The 22613-nt window shown below is 42.1% G+C and overlaps 2 protein-coding genes across 2 annotated transcripts in view; both read right to left on the reverse strand.

Annotated features, from left to right (window-relative positions):
• LOC138443849 (guanylate-binding protein 4-like) overlaps positions 1–20730 on the reverse strand; it is a 28615-nt gene extending 7885 nt beyond the window's left edge. Inside the window, exons 1-6 of the mRNA XM_069596903.1 lie at positions 20487–20730; positions 12738–12826; positions 8730–8925; positions 4182–4309; positions 1904–2013; positions 1505–1701 (exon numbers count right to left, since the gene is read on the reverse strand). Coding sequence (XP_069453004.1) covers positions 1505–1701; positions 1904–2013; positions 4182–4309; positions 8730–8919 — 625 coding nt within the window. The 5' untranslated portion in view covers positions 8920–8925; positions 12738–12826; positions 20487–20730. The remainder of the gene's footprint in view (positions 1–1504; positions 1702–1903; positions 2014–4181; positions 4310–8729; positions 8926–12737; positions 12827–20486) is intronic.
• The window catches only part of LOC138443852 (guanylate-binding protein 1-like), a 166628-nt gene that overhangs the window by 47243 nt on the left and 96772 nt on the right, over positions 1–22613 (reverse strand). The gene's annotated exons all lie outside the window — the stretch shown is intronic.

Consider the following 22613-nt stretch of genomic DNA (forward strand, 5'->3'; position numbering starts at 1 on the left):
AAAGTTATGACCAACCTAGACAGCATATTAAAAAGCAGAGACATTACTTTGCCAACAAAGGTCCATCTAGTCTAAGCTATGGTTTTTCCAGTAGTCATGTATGAATGTGAGAGTTGGACTATAAAAAAAGCTGAGCACCAAAGAACTGATGCTTTTGGTCTGGGGTTTTGGAGAAGACTCTTGAGAATTCTTTGGACTGCAAGGAGATCCAACCTGTCCAACCTAAAGGATATCAGTCCTGAATATTCATTGGAAAGACTGATGCTGAAACTGAAACTCCAATACTTTAGCCACCTGATGCAAAGAACGGACTCATTTGAAAAGTCCCTGATGCTGGGAAAGATCGAAGGCAGGAGGAGAAGGGGACAACAGAGGATGAAATGGTTGGATGGCATCACTGACTCGATGGACATTAGTTTGAGCAAGCTCTGGGAGTTGGAAATGGACAGGGAAGCCTGACATGCTGCAGTCTATAGGGTCACAAAGAATTGGACATTATTGAGTGACTGAAATGAACTGAACTGAACTGAAACCAGGAGACCTCATCTCTTCTTTCCGTAATTTTACACTGGATGTGATTACTATATAGAAGGATTCTGGGCATCTACCAGTAGTTCAACAAATACTTATTTATTGAAAGAATGAATAAATTATTGAAAGTGAAACTTAGTCACTTAGTTATGTCCAACTCTTTGCAACCTCATGAACTGTAGCTTGCCAGGCTCCTCTGTCCATGGAATTCTCCAGGCAAGAATACTGGAGTGGGTAGCCATTTTTTTCTCTGGGAGATCTTTCCAACCCAGGGATTGAACACAGGTCTCCTGCATTGCAGGCAGATTCATTACCAGTAGAGCCACCAGGGAAGTAAATGATCAAGTGAACAAAAATGAATATTGCTTCCAGGTACCACTCTGCTAAAATAATCTGAATAACTAACTTATTATATTAGCTGACATATACTATGTCAGGTTCTAGGATGAAGAGTGTGATATTATGAGGAAGAGCATATAAAGGATCTGACAGTCTTACTGGAAGGACATGACAATGCTTTTTTCCTGAACTCTGTAGTGTATAAATAGCCTATCTATCAATATGAAGAAGTAGCTACCTATGCTGGTAAGATGCACTGTGTTAAAGGTACTTTGAAAATTTGTTCTTTTGTTTACCTTTTGATTCTGGTTTGATGGATTATCTTTCTCAAATAGAAAAGGAGAAGCACTTAGATTTACTATGTAATGTAAGTTTATGTGAGCCTGTTTTTTTCATGGTATTCATTTCTCTAAAATAATTTGGTCTAATATTGGATTCCACATTTCCTCTGTGAGCTTAAGCTCTGGTCACTAGAGTTTTCCCAGTAACAATAATGACGGAAGCCACCATCTATCATTCACCAGGCACCATTAGCATGGCCTCAACTCAACCTCAAATCAAGACTGACATCAAGTACTGAATGTCAGAGCTCTGCCCTACCGAACCATCCAACACTCCAGCCCTGCTCTGATACCTGGAATCAACTTCAAGGCATTCTCCAGGTACTCATCTTCAGTGATGAGACAGTCATCTAACTCCAGTTCCAACATGAAATCCCGCACAGTCCAGATGAAGTCTGGAAAGAAAGTCACAAACTCGGCTGAGTCCTCTTCTTCATTGTAGCTGGGAGATGATTTGGTTCTGATTAACTCTGTTAGTTCAGTCACATAGCTGTGATTAGCTAAGGAATAAGAAGCACCCTCCAACACGATTTCCAGATTTGGCCCCAAAACACGTTATATCAACCTTCTCTTTTGCCCCATTTTCCCTCTATATCAGCCATGAAAATGGAATCATGGGAAAGAAGAAACAGTATCAGTCGCTAGTCCCATAAAGTCAAAGAAATGTGCTGGTTCAGTTCCTGGAAGGATACTGCAGCTGCTCCAGGGCCTGGTGGTTGATGGTGCTCATGCTGTTGTAGACAAAGGTGCTGCTCAGGAGCACGGCCAGGGCAAAGATCCACGAGTCATTCTTGGAGTCCCCCTAAAAAGTACATTACAGCGTGAGGATGCTACTCCTCATTCTTCCATATGGTTGTTCATTTACTATAACAGTTGTATTGTAACTGAATAGTAAGGCAAGTAGCATAAATTTTCAAGACAATGCTAAATGCAAACCTTTTTGGTGTTTACACTAATCCCGCTAAGCACTTTGGTGTGGTTAGTTATTAACAGAAGTGAATGACATCATAAATGTGCATCAGGCTTCTCTCGTGGCTCAGTGGTAAAGAACCCACCTGCCAGTGCAGGAGATGTGGGTTAGATCCCTAAACTGGGAAGATCCCACATGCTGTGGAGGAACAGCTTGTGCACCACAACTATGGAGCCTGTGCTCTAGTGCCCGAGAGCTGCAACTACTGAGCCCATGCACTGGAACTGCTGAAGCCCACGCACCCTAGAGCCTGCGCTCTGCAATAAGAGAAGACACAGGAGTGAGACGCCTAAGCACTGCAGCTAGAGAGTGGCCCCCACTGTCTGCAATGAGAGAAAAGCCCGCACAACAACAAAGACCTAGTGAAGTGAAAAATAAAATAAATAAATTAACAGAATTATTTTTTTTTTAATGTTGAATGTTTAATACAGTGCCTGGAACACATAAGTTATGCAACAATAAATGGGCCATGATTCCTTTGCACTTCTTTTCTTGATCATAAGCTATGTTAGGAACTAGTGTTATTCAATTTAATTCATCAACTATTCATTGTGCATTTAGAAAACAGCGGATACAACATCTCCTTATATGGATATAAAGTTTCCTATTACAGTCCCTCCTTAGAGAGATGGAGGGGCAGATTAACTGGCAACATGTAAATATATCCAGGATGCCAGGCATGAAATCTAATACTATACGGTAAAAGACAAAGGGGATGATTTCACATGAACCAGAAAATGTACTCTGTGCATTCAGAGCCAGACGTGATTGTGTCTGACAGTCATATGATGGCATTAGGTTAAAGAGCTGGGCTTTAAAGAAATGACAGAACATGGACTTCTGCAGTTACAGGGACCATGCACACGGAGGGTCCACAGAAACCAATCACAGTTGTCAGAGAGCATGATCAGAAAGCGTATTACATGCTCCTTTTATTTGACTGAAGTAGTGGTTACCCATGTGGTCATAGATGATGAGGCTGAAAATGAGATTCAGGAGAAGTCATGAGCGACTTTGGAACAGAGTATATATTGCCGAGACACACCGCAGGTAGGGAGGGCAGCAAGTTCTGCTGCTATCAGTGTGCAGTCTGGTGTGCTTTGGTTCCTTGACAAATACAATTAGACAAAAAGAAGAAGGTCATGCAAACTAGAATCTAGCAGGATCAGGAGACCATCTTGGGTTGACACTGAGATGATTATTGAGTACTTTAAATCTGGATTTTTAAACTCAGAATTTCTGAATTCATGCCCCAAATCCTTTTCTGCAGTGATGAAAATCAAAGATTCAATGTTACTACTTTTAATTTAGAAGCAGATTAATATAAATAAGGAGAAAAATTGATTGCAAGTAACACTGTGAAGACAAAATACCTAATATTATCCAATTTACATTTTCCTCATGAGTCTAGCTCAAGTTTTTTATAGAATTCATTGAAGAATTCCTCTTCAGAGATCCAAAACATGGAATAAAATGCTCCTGGTATGTTGGAAGCTTTTCTGGAGATTTTCAAAATAGTTTATTTGCTGAATCTACTTTCACAATTCCTACTTCCAAATTGAGTAACCCTACACATCTGAACCTGCAGATCCAGTTGACTGCATGAGTTACAGCTTTCACTAAGATTTCTTCCCAAACCTAAAAAACTGGGGTAAGGCCTCACTCTTTTTTTCATGGGTCAAGACTGCTTATTTTTTATCTCCCCAACTCAGCTCTGGCTTATACTTCACTCACTGTTGCACTTAACACAAAGCCTTAGATTTGAACCCAATACATATTTGTTAACTTCCATCTCTCACCCCAGTGTTAAAAATAAGGAGATGTGTCCCTAGTAACCAAAGTATTGATCTTATTAAAGAGAAAATTCAAGGAAAGAAAATTTAACCTCATTATTTATAACTGGATTTGCAGTTTACAGGAATATATGGTAAAAGTTGAATTGAGGTGAGAAATTGAATTGTAAGTGGGGTGTCAGGAGTAAAGAAGATTCCCTGCCTTACCTTCTCCACATCACCCAGACCCTCAGTGTCCAGAAGGACCAGGGTGTGGTTCTCCTTGGAGGGGTGGGGCACACACCACATCCAGATGCCCTTGGTTTCAGACCGCACTGTGGAGCCCAGACGGAAACCTGCCCAGAAAGAGGAGGAAGCAATGCACAGTAAGAGCAGATAGTCCAGGCTGCCCATGGGTTACTTTGGGTGAACTTGTGTGCATGTGAGTGCCTGACTGTGGGGAGGATGCTTTCACTTTAACAAGTACAGAAGACCCATCCTCTACACATATTCAGAACCTTCTCAAGAAACACTTTGTGTCCCCTATTCATCTCTTACCATTAATAGCTCAAACCGTGTCACATTCTAAAATGTTAGCTCTATTAACCTCTCTACATTTGTCTGACACTGAAGAGCTCCCTTATCCTCCACTTTCTGATGGACTTTTACCAGTGAGAGATAACAGTAGAAGATTAGAAGGCAGTCACCTGTTGCCCTGGCTACCGCCCTGATGAACCATGGTGTCCCAGTGCCTCTGTTCCCACGTTTAGTCACATCTCCTTTTTGGTAAAGAATTGGCCTGCAATGCAGGAGACCCTGTTTGATTCCTGGGTCAGGAAGATCCCCTGGTAAAGGGATAGGCTACCTACTCCAGAATGCTTGGGCTTCCCTGGTGGTTCAGATGGTAAAGAATCCACCTACAATAGGGGAGATCTGGGTTCAGTCCCTGAGTTGGGAAGATCCCCTGGAGGAGGACATGGCAATCCACTCCAGTATTCTTGCCTGGAGAATCCCCATGGACAGAGGAGCCTGGTGGGTTACAGTCCGTGGGATCGCAAAGAGTCGGACACGCCTGAGCAACTAAGCACAAGACCTTGATCTTTACCACATCTGGAATCCACTCACTGCTTGTCTCTTCATGCTGTAGGAGATATCAAAGCTACTTGACATTGTTCCTGCCACCCTCTGAGTGTTTCTGCATTACTTCATGGGTTCCCTTTGCTCAGCTCATGCCCTTGTAATCGTCCCTCCAATAAACATCTTCAGTTACCCTCTAAGTGGATTCTGTGTCCTTTCACAACCTGCATTGATACATCAACTTTTGTTACTTTTATTCCTCTTCTTCCTCCTCGTATTTTCCTCATTTCTCTTCTCCTCTTCAAAAATGAACAATTCTTTGTTTACTGACTCACACGGAGATATAACAGAAGGGAAAGCAAAACAGACCTGTAAGACTTGCTTGCCCTTCTTTCTTAAGGCTTAAACCCAGAGATGGGAGAGGATGTGAGGTACATGCCTAAGAAGCTGCAGGTAACAGAAGCTGCTCACCCAACAGTCCAAGATTTTGACCTTGGTCAGATGCCAATGCTCCCTTCAACTGAGAATAGAAATGGATCTGATGAAATAGCTGAGGGAGCATGGTTCAACATGGCTCAGGCCATTCAGTGCCGTATCTTGTGTGCTCTGCTCAAAGTGGGTATAGGACCTGAGATGATCTTCTCTCTTCTACATCATGATGGCATTTGACTGTGTGCTGATTAATACAAAGAAATGTGAACTCTCAGTTCCTCCAGGGAGAAAAGACAAGCTATAAGTGGAGGTCATCATGGTCAGTTATGAGATGTCAAGAACAGACAATGGTATTACCACAGGAGAGAAAATATTGACTTGCTTCTGCTAGTCAACCCTGACTGGGTGCTAATTTGTGCTTTCTTCTTCCTTTGGTATGACTCATGTGGTAAGTCACAATTCAGATGTTTTAAAACATGACTGCTTAGTCGCTCAGTTGCGTCTGACTCTGGTCCCATAGGCAGTAGCCCGCCAGGCTTCTCTGTTCATGGGGATTGTCCAGGCAAGAATACTAGAGTGGGTGGCCATGCCCTCCTCCAAGGGATCTTCCCAACCCAGGATCAAAGCCAGGTTTCTCGCATTGCAGGCAGATTCTTTACCAACTGAGACACCAGGGAAGCCCTGAAACATGACTGGGTTAAAGGTTTCCTCAGTAGGAAAATCACCTCTTTATTCCCAGGTGTTATCTCAAGTAGGAAAAGAAAGAATGTTCCTCAAACTCCTTGCATGTATCTCTTTCTTAGAGTTCTGAAATCTTAAATCTCTCCAAAAATGACCTATTTACTAATTTACGCTGGCAAGCAAAAGCGTCCTCCCCTGATTGGTGATCAATTTCCTTTCAAAGAAAGACAAACATAAAATGTCTTGTTTTAAGTCAGTACGAGATTGCAAAGGAAAAATGAGAGTGGGAGAAAGGAAGAACAAAGAGAGATGGGGGAAGAGAGAGAGAGATACACACACAGAGAAACAGAGAATTTGAGTGAGACACTGAGATATTCCTAGGGACCCTTAGAGTTAAGTGAACTGAGGTTCTACTCCCTAATTGTGCTAAGCTGCTGGGCCACAGAGGAAGGCATTAGGAAAGAAATGGTGTGTGGTTTTCTCAGAAATGCCCAACAGGACATGGGTGTATTATCCTAAAAATCAATTAGAAACAAGTCAGGCAACTTGGTAGAAAAAAACCTCTTGAAATAGGTAAGACAAAAGGCAAATATATGAAAAAGTGCTCAAACCTATTAGTAGTGAGGCAAATAACAAGCAACCATACAGACACCAGATCGACAAATTTTAAAATGTTTTTACCGAAATTTTGTGACAATATGGAAAATTTAAATTGCCGCTAAAAAGCCCATAAACTGAACATAAAGCTAAAAAGACTGTTTGATGTTATCTTGAAAGGCTGAAGACAAACAATTCTTGATTCAGCAATTCCACTTCTAGGTAAAACATAAGGAAGTTAGTATATACACACACCAGGATATAGATGAAGAATAATCATGAGAGCACCATTCATAAAAGATAAAAGTTGCAAATAATGCCAGTGTTCATCAGCAACAAATGGATCAGTAAATTGTGGTATCCTCTGTCAGTTTAAAAGTACAAAATAGTGAAAGTAATTACAGACACCTATGACAAACTCTTGCCTGGAGAATCCCATGGATGGAGGAGCCTCGTGGGCTGCAGTCCATGCGGTCATTAAGAGTCGGACACCACTGAGCAACTTCCCTTTCGCTTTTCACTTTCATGCATTGGAGAAGGAAATGGCAACCCACTCCAGTGTTCTTGCCTGGAGAATCCCAGGGACCGGGGAGCCTAGTGGGCTTCCATCTATGGGGTCGCACAGAGTCGGACACGACTGAAGTGACTTAGGAGCAGCAGCAGCAGCATGACAAACTAGATGAACCTCATAAACTTCTTACTGAGAATATGAATCAAGATCCCAATGAATACCAGAATGTACTTTCCTCTATAAAGTTTAAGCTATTTTTAAGAAATAGTTGCATAGATTGTAAAACAATATTTAAATATAAAGAATGAAAGAAGGCACCATGAAAATCAAAACATCAGTGAGCTTCAGTGAGAGTGTAAGAGGGTGTGATTTGGGCTTTTGGGTGTTGGTGATGTTTTATTTCTTGCTCTGGGCAGTGACTGAACAGTTGATCACTTCATACTTATCAACTTTTTAATGTGTATATATATATTTTTTTATGTATTCTTCCATATGTGTTGTGACATACGTGTGCTCAGTCTTGGCTGACTCTTTGTGACTCCATGGACTATAGTCCACCACACTCTTCAGTCCATGGAATTTTCCAGGCAAGAATACTGGGGTGGCTTGTCATTTCCTTCTCCACAGAATCTTCCTGACCCAGAGATTAAACCCAAGTCTCCTGCATCTCCTGCGCTGGTGGGTAGATTCTTTACCACTGCACCACGAGGGAAACCTGAAAATGTTAGTTGCTCATTCGTGTCTGACTCTTTGCAACCCCAATGACAGTAGCCCATAGCTGCCAGGATCCTCTCTCCATGGAATTCTCCAGGCAAGAATACTGCAGTGGGCTGCCGTTCCCTTCTCCAGGGGATCTTCCTGACCCAGGGATTGAAACCAGGTCTCCTGCATTGCAGGCAGAGTCTTTACCATCTGAGCCCCCAGGGAAGCCCCATCTATGTGCCTTAGAGTTCACATATTAGAAAAGACTAGTTAGAGAAAGAGAATATGTACAGTTGTCAAAGTTTTACTGTGAAATTAAACCAAAAGGAATGCATGGTAGTCTCATTGAGGTATAGGATATAGGGATTTTGCTGTCGGTGCTCCCTTCTATTGTCTTCTAAAAAAAAGACATATTAAAAAATATTTGTGTGCCGCTTGGAATGACTCTGTGGTTTAGGACAAATGTGGTAAAGGAGAAAGGAAGGCAGTAATTGTTGAAGATGAGCCCCTGAGAAGACGGCAGAGGATGGAATCAGGACGAATGAAGTAGATGTTCTGATGGGACTGGGAACTCTCGATCACTGGGCAGAAGAGTGAACACTGTGGAGGGATGGGTTTGAAGTTATAAACTCGGTGGTGAGAATTAGGAGTTTTCTTCAGTGACGGGGGAGGGAGGGTTAGGCTCTTCCTTAGCATGACCCTAGAGGAGGAGGATCAGCAGCCTGCGTCACCATGCTTTCAAGCAAATATCCTGAATGACACTTAACAAAACTCACCGTGGTTCTGTCCTGCCAGGCGGTTCATCAGATAGGACTTTCCGGTCCGATACAGCCCTGCGATGGCCACCACCACCACAGGCTGAGATATCTGCTCGAGAGTCTTTAATGCTCTAGGATTTACTGTCAGCTGATTGTTCTGGTTTCTTACCAGACAGACGGGGTCCATTATGGTGGATCCAGATGCCATGGGAAGCTGTAACCCAGAGAAAAAACTCAGTAGAACACAAGGTCCCCAGAGGGGTGGGATTGGGGGGCAGAGGGAGGCTCAAGACGGAGAGGATATATGTATACATATAGCTGACTCATATTGTTGTACAGCAGAAACTAACACAGCATTGTAAAGAAATTATATTTCAATTAAAAAATAATAAAATGTGAAAAAAAACCCAAACCACTACAGGGTCCTGAGGTCATCCCTCATGATTACCAAAGTCATATGCACATTAGTCTTCTGCTTGTGGAACTTAGATATCAATTCTCTTTGCTTTGTATATTTCAAAAAGGTAAGTACTTAGCCTAGTGTGCTAAGGCCTGTATAGGTACAGTATGTATGTTATCTTATTGATCCTTAAATGAACCCTAATGCAACCTTGCCCACATGAGGCATACAGTGAACAGACTGAGAACACAAAGCGCTGATGATAGAGCTTTGAGAGCACCAACATTTTGGGGGTAAGTAGAGACAGATGGGACATGAACGGGATGAGGGGTGACCAGAGATGATTTCTTGAGTTCCAGAATGATTTGATCACTTATTAATTGCACAAATGTTTATTGAGAACCTTCCATGTGCCAGACACTGTTCTAGGAGCTTAGGATCAAACAGTGAACAAGACGGATACAAATTCTTGCTTCATGGATCTCTATTCTAGTAAAGGAGACAGATAATATAGAAGGTGAAAAAAAAATATCCACATATATAGATACTAGAGGGTGGTAAATGCTCAGAAGGAAATGAGCAGGGAATGGGATTTGAAATTACATGGAGATTAATCAGGGAAAACCTTGCCAGGAAAGGAAAAATGAATGTGACTGGCGATCAGATGAAGGAATCAGTGGAGTAGGACAGGCTGGAGGAAGAGTGATTGTGAGAGACAGAAGCTGAGACAAAGATGCTGCTCTCTCTTAAAACAGCACAGATCTTTAAGGTACCTAACAAAGTTGCACATGTAATAATTAATTTACTAACAAATTAAAGGTATTTCTTATTATTTAAGCAGATAGAGAAGAGATGCAAGCAATAGGATGTTATAAGTTCTGGCTAGATATGCCAGGGTCTCACATCTGGGCCAGGTTCTACTTTCAATGATTTCATCACCATGATTAGATGTTTCATGATCATAGGAGATAGAAGTCAGAAGGCTTTGACTGTTCCTTTATTTTCTCAAAAATAATACTAAGCAAAATCCATGTTTCCATATGTTACTGGCTATGTGACGACTGAGAAGATTAATTTCTTTGTGCCTCAGTTTTTTCTTCTATACAATGGCAGCATTAGACATAAAAATCAATCTGTCATTAGGGTTATTTGGAGGATTAAATATCTCATGATGCTTACAGTAGTCTTAAAATTATGCTGGTAGATAGTAAATTCTATATAAGTATTGCTTTACAACTGAATGTCAGAAGACAGGGACAGTAATTACTGAAGGAAAGTGGAGGATTGGCTCTGACACTTCCCTCCCTGGTTGCAAGCAAGTGGGAGGACACAGCCCAAGAGGAAGATGAGCAGGCTGGGGAGATCCAGTGGTAATAGCTGAGAGGGAATAGCAGTGATGTAGGAAGAGTCAGGCTGGAGGAGTTCAGAGCTGCCCTGGGATGTCCAAGTACAGGTTCTGGAATCGGGCTGCCAGGGTTCAAACCTGAAGGTTCACAGCGCTTATTATCTGTTGATGCCTTGAAAAAGGAACGTTAACTCCAACACCTTCTTTTTCTTAGCATTTTATATGTAAAGCAACAATTCTTGAATCATTACAGTACAGCTGATAATAGGCTTTAAATCATGAAAAAAAATTTCTTGATTCATGTACTATTTTAATTAGACAGTGTGTTATAATGTGTCAGTGAGCTCTGTAAGATGCAAATTGCCAAGAATTATAAGGTATCTTTTTATCAGAAAAAAACATTTATTTATTTAACAGATTTCTTCTGAACAATTTCTTTTCTTTTTCTATAGTGGATTTGGAGCAGAAATGGAAGAGTAAAACATGACCTTCCTTTTACTGCTGTGTTATGTCAAAATTAATAAAGGAAAACCTGGAGAATTCCCTGACAGTAGTTGGGACTCTGTGCTTTCACTGACAAGGGTGCTGGTTCCATCCCTGGGCTGGAAAGTAAGGTCTCACTTGAAGGCCTGTGTCCCCTCCCCCATCATGTATGTGCTGTGTGCTCCAGGCAAGAACAGTGGAGCCTGTTGCCATTTTCTCTTCCAAGGGATCCTGACCCAGGGATCAAACCCATGTCTCTGGTGTCTCCTGCATATCCAGCACTGGCAGGCGGATTCTGAGCCAACTGGGTTTAGTGTGTCCCCAACCCCAGCCCCCTCTACCGCTGCCCCCCAGCAAGCCAGAAGGGGGCTTGTTGCAGAACTACAGACTGGAGGTCAGTTACGGAAGAATTGCCAATTACAGACCCCAAGGGAAAAATTTTCAACAGGGAAAGAGATACCAATGACAACCCTCAAGAGGAAAAGGTGTACACTACATCACCTACAAGAATTGACCACCCCAGCAACTCAGTCAATGAGAACTGGTCATCACTCTTGAACTCTGACTTTTCTTTCCAAACCAACCTTCCCAGCCCCTTACTTTTCTCTATAATGTTCTTTTTCTTTGTTGGACTTCCTCATGGCTTTTTAAAAATAGCTTGCTTGTCCCAAATTGCAATAACTCTACTATTCCTGAATAAATTCACTTTGGCTTGTAAAATAACTTTTATTTTTAAGGTGAATAGCTATAAGCAAGAGAAATTGCGGAGTTTATATCTTAGACCAAATATTGATCAAGCTTTGTGTAAGTCAATGAGTCTACAAAGATTTTGTATTTTAACTCAAAGTATACTGAGGGACCAAAACCAAGAAGCTTTTAACTTCAAAACTAAGCACTTGGAGGGACTTTCCCAGCAGTCCAGTGGTTAAGACTCCCTGTTCCCAATGCAAGAGACAGGGGTTAGATCCCTGGTCTAGGAACTAAGATCCCCACGTGCTGCGTAGCATGGCCTAATAAATATAAAACAACAAAAAGCCATAAAAAAGAAACTAAACAAATAGAAAAGAACAGTGCTAATAGAAGGCAGAAGTCAAGAATACCCCACACTGGAGATTTTCAGCAAGTACCAGAAGTTGTTCTGAGGCTGTTAATGTATGTGCCACTCATTAAAAACCATGCATGATCAACAAACATGATTAGATTTTACATTTACTATTAATAGTTTTTTTTTTTTTTTTAGTAAGAGTGAGATTGAATTATTCCAAAGAAAACAGTTCTGTATGTATTCAGAGTATCAAATGTTAAGACAAAAATAACCCCGAGTCCATCTTTTAGGATTTAAATTAGCTCTATGTTTAGGACCATCTTTTTTTGTTTGACAACTGCCCAGCGGAGTGCACTCAGGATGTGTCTGAGGAGGGCAAGAGGGGGCTAGAAGAGACCGCACCCATCGCCTCTGCGAAGGGCGGGCTGGGGAGTGAGAGTGAGTTTGGGTCTTCAATCTCAAAAATGACTTCAGCTTCCTTTCCTCAGAAGACTTACCTGCTTTCCTGCTTTTGGCTGCAGCCCTGCTTAGATGCTCCAGGAGCAGCGGAGCATCCGGGCGACAAGGTTGAAAGCAGCCTGGTATCCCAAAGGAGACTCCGAGCTGCCGGAACAATGCGCCCAGCCGGCCGCCACCCACCGGCGCCGCGCCTCCATCTGCTCCTCTCCTCCCCCAGTGTGGGGTCTGCGCTGGGGGATTTATTGTTATTTAACCGAAGTGTGCTTGGAAGGTCAAGTTTAGGAGCAGACTTACCTGGAGCTGCAGCCGGGGGTCAAGTCAGCTCGCCCCTAGGGCTCTTCTTGCTTCTGGCTCCTCTGGAAACCGACTCTTATGCTCAGAAGCTGGGGAAAAAAAAAAAGCATCAGCAGCTGAAAAGCCAGCTGGTTATTAAAAGTGGTGGGGGTTATGGGAAACGAAATCAAAATCGAAAGTGATAATTGTTTGTTTGTTTTTTTAATGGAGGCAGGAATCTGGATGAATTCCAGGAAAGACAGGGAGACAAGTGTTCCTCCAGGCCTGGCTGGGTAAGCACAACTTTGTCCCTTCTCCACAGCTGGTTTGAAGGAGATGCAAGTAATGGTAGGATGAGAGTTCAGCAGTCTGTCTCTCTGGGGTGTTTTGTGAGAGAGGGAGTTTATTAATTTTTCTTCACTTGAAAAATGTTTCATTTTTTCCCCTTTCTCTTTGCTTTCTAAAAAGTGTTTTAATTCGGTGATCTTTTTCATTAGCTAAATAAATATGTGTGTATAAAATCCTCAATTTTATAACCCAGACATATTCACTATTTTTTTAAATTGAAGAATAATTGCTTTACACTGTTGTGCTGGTTTCTGCCACGCAATAACACGAATCAGCCATAATTATATGTATATCCCCTCCCTCTTGAGCTTCACTATTCTTTTGTTAAGAGTTTTCCTTTTACTAGTGTGGAGCCAGATTGGGAGGTTAGGGGTTGATTCAGATTCCTTCCATTCTTTTCTGTATCCTTTAAGGCGTTGTACTAACCTCTAAGTTGAAAGCTTGACTGCGGCTGTTAGGGAACCAGGTTCTTTTGCCCAAGGAGCTGCAGACAAAAACACTGAGAGCAGGAGATTTGCAGCAGAGTTTATTTGTGAGGCAACCTAGTAAGGCTGCAGGGGCTGTGATGACACTAGGTCCCCTATGGGGCAGGCGGGTCTGTTCTGACTCTGATCAGCTATATTGGTTTTCAAACAATCTCTTCCCTTATCTGCTCATTCTGTAAGATGAGCTCAAGAATTTCCCTTACTCTGCAGTTTCTGTTTCAGGTTTTTACCCTATGAAGCAGGGTTTCACTATCCAATTTGTATTTCAGATGGAAGTGAGGGAAAGGAAGGACAGGCAGAATATAATCTCAAAGTTCTATGGCCAAACTTTCCCAAGAGGAAGTGCTTTCACACATATTCACTATGCAGACTTCTTTAGCTGAAAAAGCAGCTAGAAAAGTATAAAACTCCTTAGCCAGATTGCCGTATGCTTATTTTGTAAAATAGAATGAGACCATATTTGGAGCTGCAAAGCATGTTATATAACTGAAGGTGTATGCTACAATATCAGGGTCAGATTTTTCTAGAATTCTGAGACTTCCCTTGGTAGATTCAAGACTTGAACCCAAACTGGGAAAACTACTGTGGCTCTATAATCCCTGAGCCACTGAGATGGATTTAGGGGGAAATTGAGCACATAACCTAAAGCCAAATAAAGTTAATCTTTTCTCAGTTACCTGGATCCCAGATATTTCTCTCTTTTCCTCTCTCACTGTTGGTCTTGTTCTGGATCTCTTGATCTATTCTCTTCTGTTTTCATGAACTTTTTGTTTTTGTCAATGTGAGTATAAAGATATATGTTTCAAAATGAAGACCATAAGGCCACTTAGATATGTTTGCCTCTGAAACATGATATATATTATACATATTATAAACATGATATATATTATTACTTACAAATATATTTGGAGTTTTATTTTCAGTTTCCATGGTTTGTCACTGCTTCAGGAAAAGTCCTTTTAAAATTATATCCCATAGGTATAAATGACAAAAGTATACTATTTTGGGAAAGTAAGAATAATTACTTAAGTAAGTAAGAATGGCATCACCAACTCAATGGACATGAATCTGAGTGAACTTCCGTAGTTGGTGATGGACAGGGAGGCCTGGCATGCTGCGGTTCATGGGGTCACCAAGAGTCGGACACGACTGAGCCACTGAACTGAATAATGATTAAAATGTGTTCCTAAATGGAAGACTTTGGCCACCTGATGTTGAGAGAGTCATTTCCTAGGCAGATTGATAAAAAGTCTAGGGGTCCCCAAGGAGAGAGGGGTCTTGAATTCTCAAGGAGGAAGAAAGGACAAACTTCATTCCTTCTCTACATTCCTTAGGATTATATAATGTATTCTGCCTGAGGACAGTCTCTGGATTAAACCTTCTGGCTAATTCTGTAAATTATGGGAGTAGACCTGCTCTTTAAAGGATTATATAACAATAATGTATTCTGCCTGAAGACAGGCTCTGGATTAAACCTTCTGGCTAATTCTGTTATCTTAAAATGTAAATTATGGGAGTAGGTCTGGTGAGGTCTTTACAACCTCCAGACATTCTTTGGATTCATTGGAGAGTAAAAGGTCACTTTTCATTCCAATCCCAAAGAAAGGCAATGCCAGAGAATGCTCAAACTACCACACAACTGCACTCATCTCACATGCTAGTAAAGTAATGCTCAAAATTCTCCAAGCCAGGCTTCAGCAATACGTGAACCATGAACTTCCTGATGTTCAAGCTGGTTTTAGAAAAGGCAGAGGAGCCAGAAATCAAATTGCCAACATCTGCTGGATCATGGAAAAAGCAAGAGAGTTCCAGAAAAAGATCTATTTCTGCTTTCTTGACTATGCCAAAGCCTTTGACTGTGTGGATCACAATCAACTGTGGAAAATTCTGAAAGAGATGGGAATACCAGACCACCTGACTTGCCTCTTGAGAAATCTGTATGCAGGTCAGGAAGCAACAGTTAGAACTGGACATGGAACAACAGACTGGTTCCCAATAGGAAAAGGAGTATGTCAAGGCTGTATATTGTCACCCTGCTTATTTAACTTCTATGCAGAGTACATCATGAGAAATGCTGGACTGGAAGAAACACAAGCTGGAATCAAGATTGGCGGGAGAAATATCAATAACGTCAAATATGCAGATGACACCATTCTTATGGCAGAAAATGAAGAGGAACTAAAAAGCCTCTTGATGAAAGTGAAAGAGGAGAGTGAAAAAGTTGGCTTAAAACTCAACATTCAGAAAACGAAGATCATGGCATCTGGTCCCATCATTTCATGGGAAATAGATGGGGAAACAGTGGAAACAGTGTCAGACTTTATTTTTTGGGGCCTCCAAAATCACCGCAGATGGTGACTACAGCCATGAGATTTAAAGACGCTTACTCCTTGGAAGAAAAGTTATGACCAATCTGGATACCATATTCAAAAGCAGACACATTACTTTGCCAACTAAAGTCTGTCTAGTCAAGGCTATGGTTTTCCCAGTGGTCATGTATGATGTGAAAGTTGGACTGTGAAGAAAGCTGAGTGCCGAAGAATTGATGCTTTTGAACTGCGGTGTTGGAGAAGACTCTTGAGAGTCCCTTGGACTGCAAAGAGATCCAACCAGTCCATTCTGAAGATCAACCCTGGGATTTCTTTGGAAGGAATGATGCTGAAGCTGAAACTCCAGTACTTTGGCCACCTCATGTGAAGAGTTGACTCATTGGAAATACTCTGATGCTGGGAGGGATTGGGGGCAGGAGGAGAAGGGGATGACAGAGGATGAGATGGTTGGATGGCATCACTGACTCGATGGACGTGAGTCTGAGAGAACTCTGGGAGTTGGTGATGGACAGGGAGGCCTGGCCTGCTGCAATTCATGGGATTGCGAAGAGTCGGACATGTCTGAGTGACTGAACTGAACTGAAGACACCGCCAGGCCTGCACACAGAACAAAGGACTGAACAGAACTAGCCGGCTGCAGACCATCCCCCTCCAGTGACAGGCAGCCAGAGCCGGAATGGGGCAATTGCAGGGCCTGAGAGACATTATCTACCAAACTGCTAGCAGGCTTCTTTGCTAACTAAGACTTCTTTGGGTTCTGGACGGTCAACATCCACCTGAGAAGGTGTGCCAGTTGTACACCCAGAAACCGAGTGGCAGGGACGGGGGAGGTGATAAATCACAGTGACCGTGCTCGCCAAACACCTCATCACATAAGCTGCTTGGACCTGGGAAGGCACAAAATGCAGGCCCAACTGAGTCTGCGCCTCTGAGGACTACCCAAGTGCCTGAACCTGAGTGGCTTAGACCTGGGAGGTGCATGCAGCCCAGGGCTGGCCTCCAATGATTCCTGGCAGAGCAACCTAGAGCCTGAGCTGTGTGGGCAGGGAGGGTGCTCGCGCCTGGAGCCGGGGCAGGCCTAGAGTGGCTGAGACACTGCGAGCACATGCTAGTGTTATTTGTTTATAGCGTCCCTCCCTCCCCACAGCGTGAATAACTTTTATTTTTAAGGTGAATAGCTATAAGCAAGAGAAATTGTGGAGTTTATATCTTAGACCAAATAAAGCTTTGTGTAAGTCAATGAGTCTACAAAGATTTTGTATTTTAACTCAAAGCATACTGAGGGACCAAGACCAAGAAGCTTTTAACTTCAAAAGTAAGCACTTGGAGGGACTTTCCCAGCAGTCCAGTGGTTAAGACTCCCTGTTCCCAATGCAAGAGACAGGGGTTCCTTGGTCCAGGAACTAAGATCCCCACGTGCTGCGTGGTATGGCCTCATAAATAAATAAATATAAAACGACAGAAAGCCATAAAAATGAAACTAAACAAATAGAAAATAACAGTGCTAATAGAAGGCAGAAGATGACCAACAAGTTTCCAAAGGTGACTGTTCAGAATTATCTGATGACTATGTCAGAAGCTTTCTCTATCTCCTTTATACTTTAATAAAACTTTATTACACAAAAGCTCTGAACAATCAAGGCTCGTCTCTGGCCCCAGATTGAATTCTTATCCTCTGGGGGCCAAGAATCCCCACATCGTGATTCAACAACAACATTTCAGTGTGAAGAGCTGACTCAATTGAAAAGACCCTGATGCTGGGAAAGATTGAGGGCAGGAGGAGAAGGGGATGACAGAGGATGAGATGGTTGGCTGGCATCACTGACTCAATGGATGTGAGTTTGGGACTCTTGAGAGTCCCATGGACTGCAAGGAGATCCAACCAGTCCATTCTAAAGGAGATCAGTCCAGGGATTTCTTTGGAAGGAATGACGCTGAAGCTGAAACTCTAGTACTTTGGCCATCTCATGTGAAGAGTTGACTCACTGGAAAAGACTCTGATGCTGGGAGGGATTTGGGGCCAGAGGAAAAGGGGACAACAGAGGATGAGATGGCTGGATGGCATCACGGACTCGATGGACGTGAGTCAGAGTGAACTCTGGGAGCTGGTGATGGACAGGGAAGCCTGGCGTGCTGCATTTCATGGGGTCGCAAAGAGTCGGACATGACTGAGTGAATGAACTGAAATGAACTGAGTGTCCCTTCACCATGACAAGGCTGTGATCCATGTAGGGTATTGGGGTCATTAGGAGGATTACATATCTCATAATGCTTACCATACTCTTAAACTTATAAAAGCACATAATCAATCATATATAATTTTACAATTGTGTGTCTCTGAAAACTGAGAGGGTAATTTCTGAATGAAAGGGGAGAGTTGGCTTTGGCCTGAGAAAGTGACACTTCCTTCCCTGGTTTCAGCAGTGGGAGGACACAGCCCAAGAGGAAGATGAGCAGGCTGGGAGGCCCAAGCAGTAACAACTGAGAGGGAGCACAGCAACGGGGGAAGAGTCGGGCTGGAGGGGCTGAAAGCTGCTCCGAGGTGTCCAAGTACAGTTCTGGAGTTGGGCTGCCAGGGTTCCAACCTGAGGGTTCAAGTCACTTACTGTCTGCTGAAACCTTGAAAAAGGAACTTACGGGCAAAGCCTCCATTTTTCTTACCAGTGTTATAGGAAAAACAGTAATTCCTGCCTGATTCATTACTATACAAATGGTAAGTAAGATATAAGTTCTCAGAAAGTTTTTAAAACTTTTCCTGCATTAATGTATGGCTTTAACAGTAAATAAGTTGGATAATATGTTAGAATGTGTTGGTGCATTCTGTAAGTTGCAATTTGCCAAGAAATATAAGTTATCTAAAATCTTTCAGTCAGGAAAAAACATGAATTTGCTCAAAGGAATTCCACTCTAAAATTTCTCCTTCTCTCACTCTCTCTTGCTTTTTTTTTCTACAGTGGATTGTGAGCAGAGATAGAGCAGTAAAATGACCTTTTACTGCTGTGTTAGGTGAAAATTAATAAAAGGAAACTTCAATCAAATGGAATCAGCAGGCCAGAAAGATCAGTTATGAGAATTGACAATCACAAACCCAAGGAAAAAAATCTTCAACAGGAGATTCTCCAATGAGAGTCCCCAATAGGAAAAAGTATACCTCACATCTCCTAGAAGAACCCAGAGTACCCCAGCATCCCAGCCAAGGAGAAGGGTCATTACCTTGAACTCTCACTTTTCTCCAATGCACTTCGTTTTAAAACAATCCTTCCCAACTTACTACTTTTCTCTATAAAATAAGACAGAGAAACTTCCTCTTTTTCTTGGTTGAATTTGCCACATGTCTTTTGCTACAGCTTACTAGTCCCAAATGACAATGCCTCTACTATTCCTGAGTAAACCCATTTTTACTTGAAAAATCACTATTTTTAAGTTGAACAGTTTTAAGCAACAGGAATAGTAGCATTCACTTCTGAGTCAGAATATTGATAAAGCTTTGGTAGGAGTTCATAAGTTTACCATGTATTTTTTTTAATTAAAAATATTCTGAGGTTTCCAAGCAAGAAACCTCAAAATGAAATAACTAGAATGAAATAGTGTTACTAGATGGCAGAAGATGATGAACAGTTTCCAATGGTTACTATTCAGTAGAGTTATCTGAAGTGATAGTTAAAAGTACCCCACACTCTTTATTTTCAGCAAGCATCAGAATTTATAAGAGGCAGTATTTGCATGGGCCAGGTATTTTTAAAAAATGCATGGTAAATAAACATGAATAGGCTTACAGTAAGTATTTTTGTATTAAGAATGAGATTAAATTATTTCAAATAATACAGTTTTGTATTATTCAGAATATTGAATGTTAAAAAAAAATCCACTGTTAATGTGTTACGATTTAAATTATCTGTGATGACCACCAGTGCCCAGTGGGGTGCTGTCACGATGGAGGGGGCTGGAGGAGGAGACTGCACCCAGGGCTTCTGTGAGGGAGCTGGGAGTTTGGGCCCTCAGTCCTAAAGTAGACTTCAGCCCCTTTTTCTCAGAAGATGAAGCATACTCTCGTCCTTGTCCCATGTGGACTTTTTGCTCCAGCCCTGCTTAAGGGGTTCACTTGTACAACAAGGAAATCAAACCAGTCAATCCTAAAGGAATTCAGTTCTGAATATTCATTGCTGAAGTTAAAGCTCCAATATTTTGGCTACCTGATGTGAAGAGCCAACATATTGGAAAAGACCCTGATGCTGGGAAAGATTGAGGGCAGAAGCAGAAAGGGTGACAGAGGATGAAATGGTTGGATGGCATCATGGACTCAATGGACATGAGTTTGAGCAAACTCCAGGAGGTAGTGGAGGCTGGGGTGCTGCAGCCCTTGGTGTCGCAGAGTCGGACACCATCTTAGCAGCTGAACAACAGCAACTGCTACATGCTCCAGGAGGAGCAGAGCATGAGGGTGACATGCCTCAAAGCCAACCAACTCTGAGCTGCTTGAGCTACACTCTGACCCCACGGGGCCATCCTCGCCTCCCCTCCCCCAGGATAGGGCCTGCACTGGGGGATTTTATTGTGGTTATTTAACAGAAGAGTGCTTGGAAGGTCAAGCTTAGGAGCAAACTTACATGGAGCAGACGCTGCAGCCGGGAGTCAAGTCAGCTGCTCTGAATCACCCCTAGGGCTCCTCTTGCCTCTGGCTCCTCTGGAAACTGCTCTTATATTCAGAAGCTGAAAAGCCAGGTGGTTATTAAAAGTCATCAGGTGTGGGTGAGGTTTATGAGAATCGAAATTGAAAGGACAGGACTTGTATTTTTTTTTTCCTTTCCTGGAAGCAGTAACGTAGATGCCTTCCAGGAAAGCCAGGGAGACAAAGGTTCTTCCCTGCCTGGCTGTGTAAACCCAACTTCATCCCTCCTCCACATGTGACTTAGGCATTCCTGACCCCACAGTGAATGGGACCCAAATAATGGTTGGATGAGAGTTCAACAGCCTGTCTCTCAGGGGTGTTTTTGTGAAAGAAGGGGTTTGTTTATTAATTTTTCTTCAGTTGAAAAGTCTTTAATTCGTTTGTTTTTCCCTTTCCTTTTAAAAAAAGTATATTCTTTTTAACTCTGTGATTTCTTTCTTCACTGGAGAAGGAAATGGCAACCCACTCCAGTGTTCGTGCCTGGAGAATTCCATGGACAGTGGAACCTGTGTATTTAATCCTTGATTTTATAGCCCAGAAATATTCACTTTTTTCTTTTTTTCTGTTCTTTTACTAAGGTGGATCCACCTTTGGGGTTTGGGGGTTGATTCAGATTTCTTCCATTCTTTTCTGTATCCTAAGGTGTTGTACTAACCTACAAGTGAAAAGTTTGACTGCTGCTGTTAGGGAACCGGGTTCTTTATCCCAAGGAGCTACAAGCCAAAACACTGAGACACCAAGGTTTGCAGCAGAGGCAACCCAGTAAGGAGGCCAGAGAACAAGTCTCAGGTCTGCCTCCCAGGAAGACAGGTGCTTAGAACATTAACAGGAGCAAGAAGCAGAATGGTCGCAGGTCTTAGAGAAAGGTGATTGATGGTAAGGAAAAGTGAGATAATTGGTGTTCTGTGCAAGTTTCTCTTGGTTACATGCTTCTTCATGGGACACATGCAAATACAGAGGATTTGGTGTGAAACAGGTTGGTGAATTTTGGGCTGTGATGACAGTGGGTCGCCTATGGGACAAGCAGGTCTCTTCTGCACAGATTCTGATGAGTTGTATTGGCTTGACCTAGTATCAGCCAGTTTTGTTGTGTTACAATAGGAGTTTTCAAACAACCTGTTCCCTTATCTGCTGTTCTGTAAAAGGAGCTGAAGAATTTCACTTAGTCACCAGTTTCTGTTACAGGTTTTTAACTCTGTGAATCAGAGTTTGGCTATCCCATCTGTATTTCAGATGGCAATGAGGAGAAAGGAAGGACAGGCAGAATGTAGTCTCAAAGCTCTATGGCCGAGACTCCCCAGGAGCAAGCCTTTGGCACATATTCCCTATGCAGACTTCTCTAGTTGCAAAATCAGCTAGAATAGTATAAAAATCCTTAGTCTGATTGCCATATGCTTATTTTGTAAAATAAAATGATACTGTATTTGGAGCTGCAGAGCGTATTGTAACTGTAAAGGTGCATGTGACAATATCAGGGACAGATTTTTCTAGAATTCTGAGACTACACTGAGTAGATTCAAGACTTGAATCAAAGCCGGGAAAATTACTGTGGCCCTGTAATTCCTGAGCCACCAAGATTGATTTAGGGGGAGGTTAGGCATATGACCTAAAACCGATAAAGTCAATCATTTCTCAGTTACCTGGATCCAAGAAATTTTTTTTCTCTCTCTTGCTCTTGGTCTTGTTCTGTCTCTCTCGATCTCCTCTCTTGTTTTCATCAGCTTTTTGTTGTTGTCAGTGAGGGTATAAAGATTTGTGTTTCTAGATGAAGACTCTAAGGCCACTTAGATATGTTTGGCTCTGGAACATGATATATACTATTTCCAAAGTATCTGCAAGTGTTATATGAAAACAGATTATAGTGTGTGTAAGTAATACATACAGCAGCATATAAAAATAGATTTTAAGAGCAAAAATGCCTGTCTATTGGCATGCAGAAAATTGAAGAAAATTTCAGCTTTATAGAAGACATAATATTGTTGTATTTGTATGTACCTTGTGGCTCAGCTGGTAAAGAATCCTGCAATGTGGGAGACCTGGGTTTGATCCCTGGGTTGGGAAGATC

This window comes from Ovis canadensis, chromosome 1 (genome assembly GCF_042477335.2).
Source record: "Ovis canadensis isolate MfBH-ARS-UI-01 breed Bighorn chromosome 1, ARS-UI_OviCan_v2, whole genome shotgun sequence".
NCBI lineage: Eukaryota > Metazoa > Chordata > Mammalia > Artiodactyla > Bovidae > Ovis > Ovis canadensis.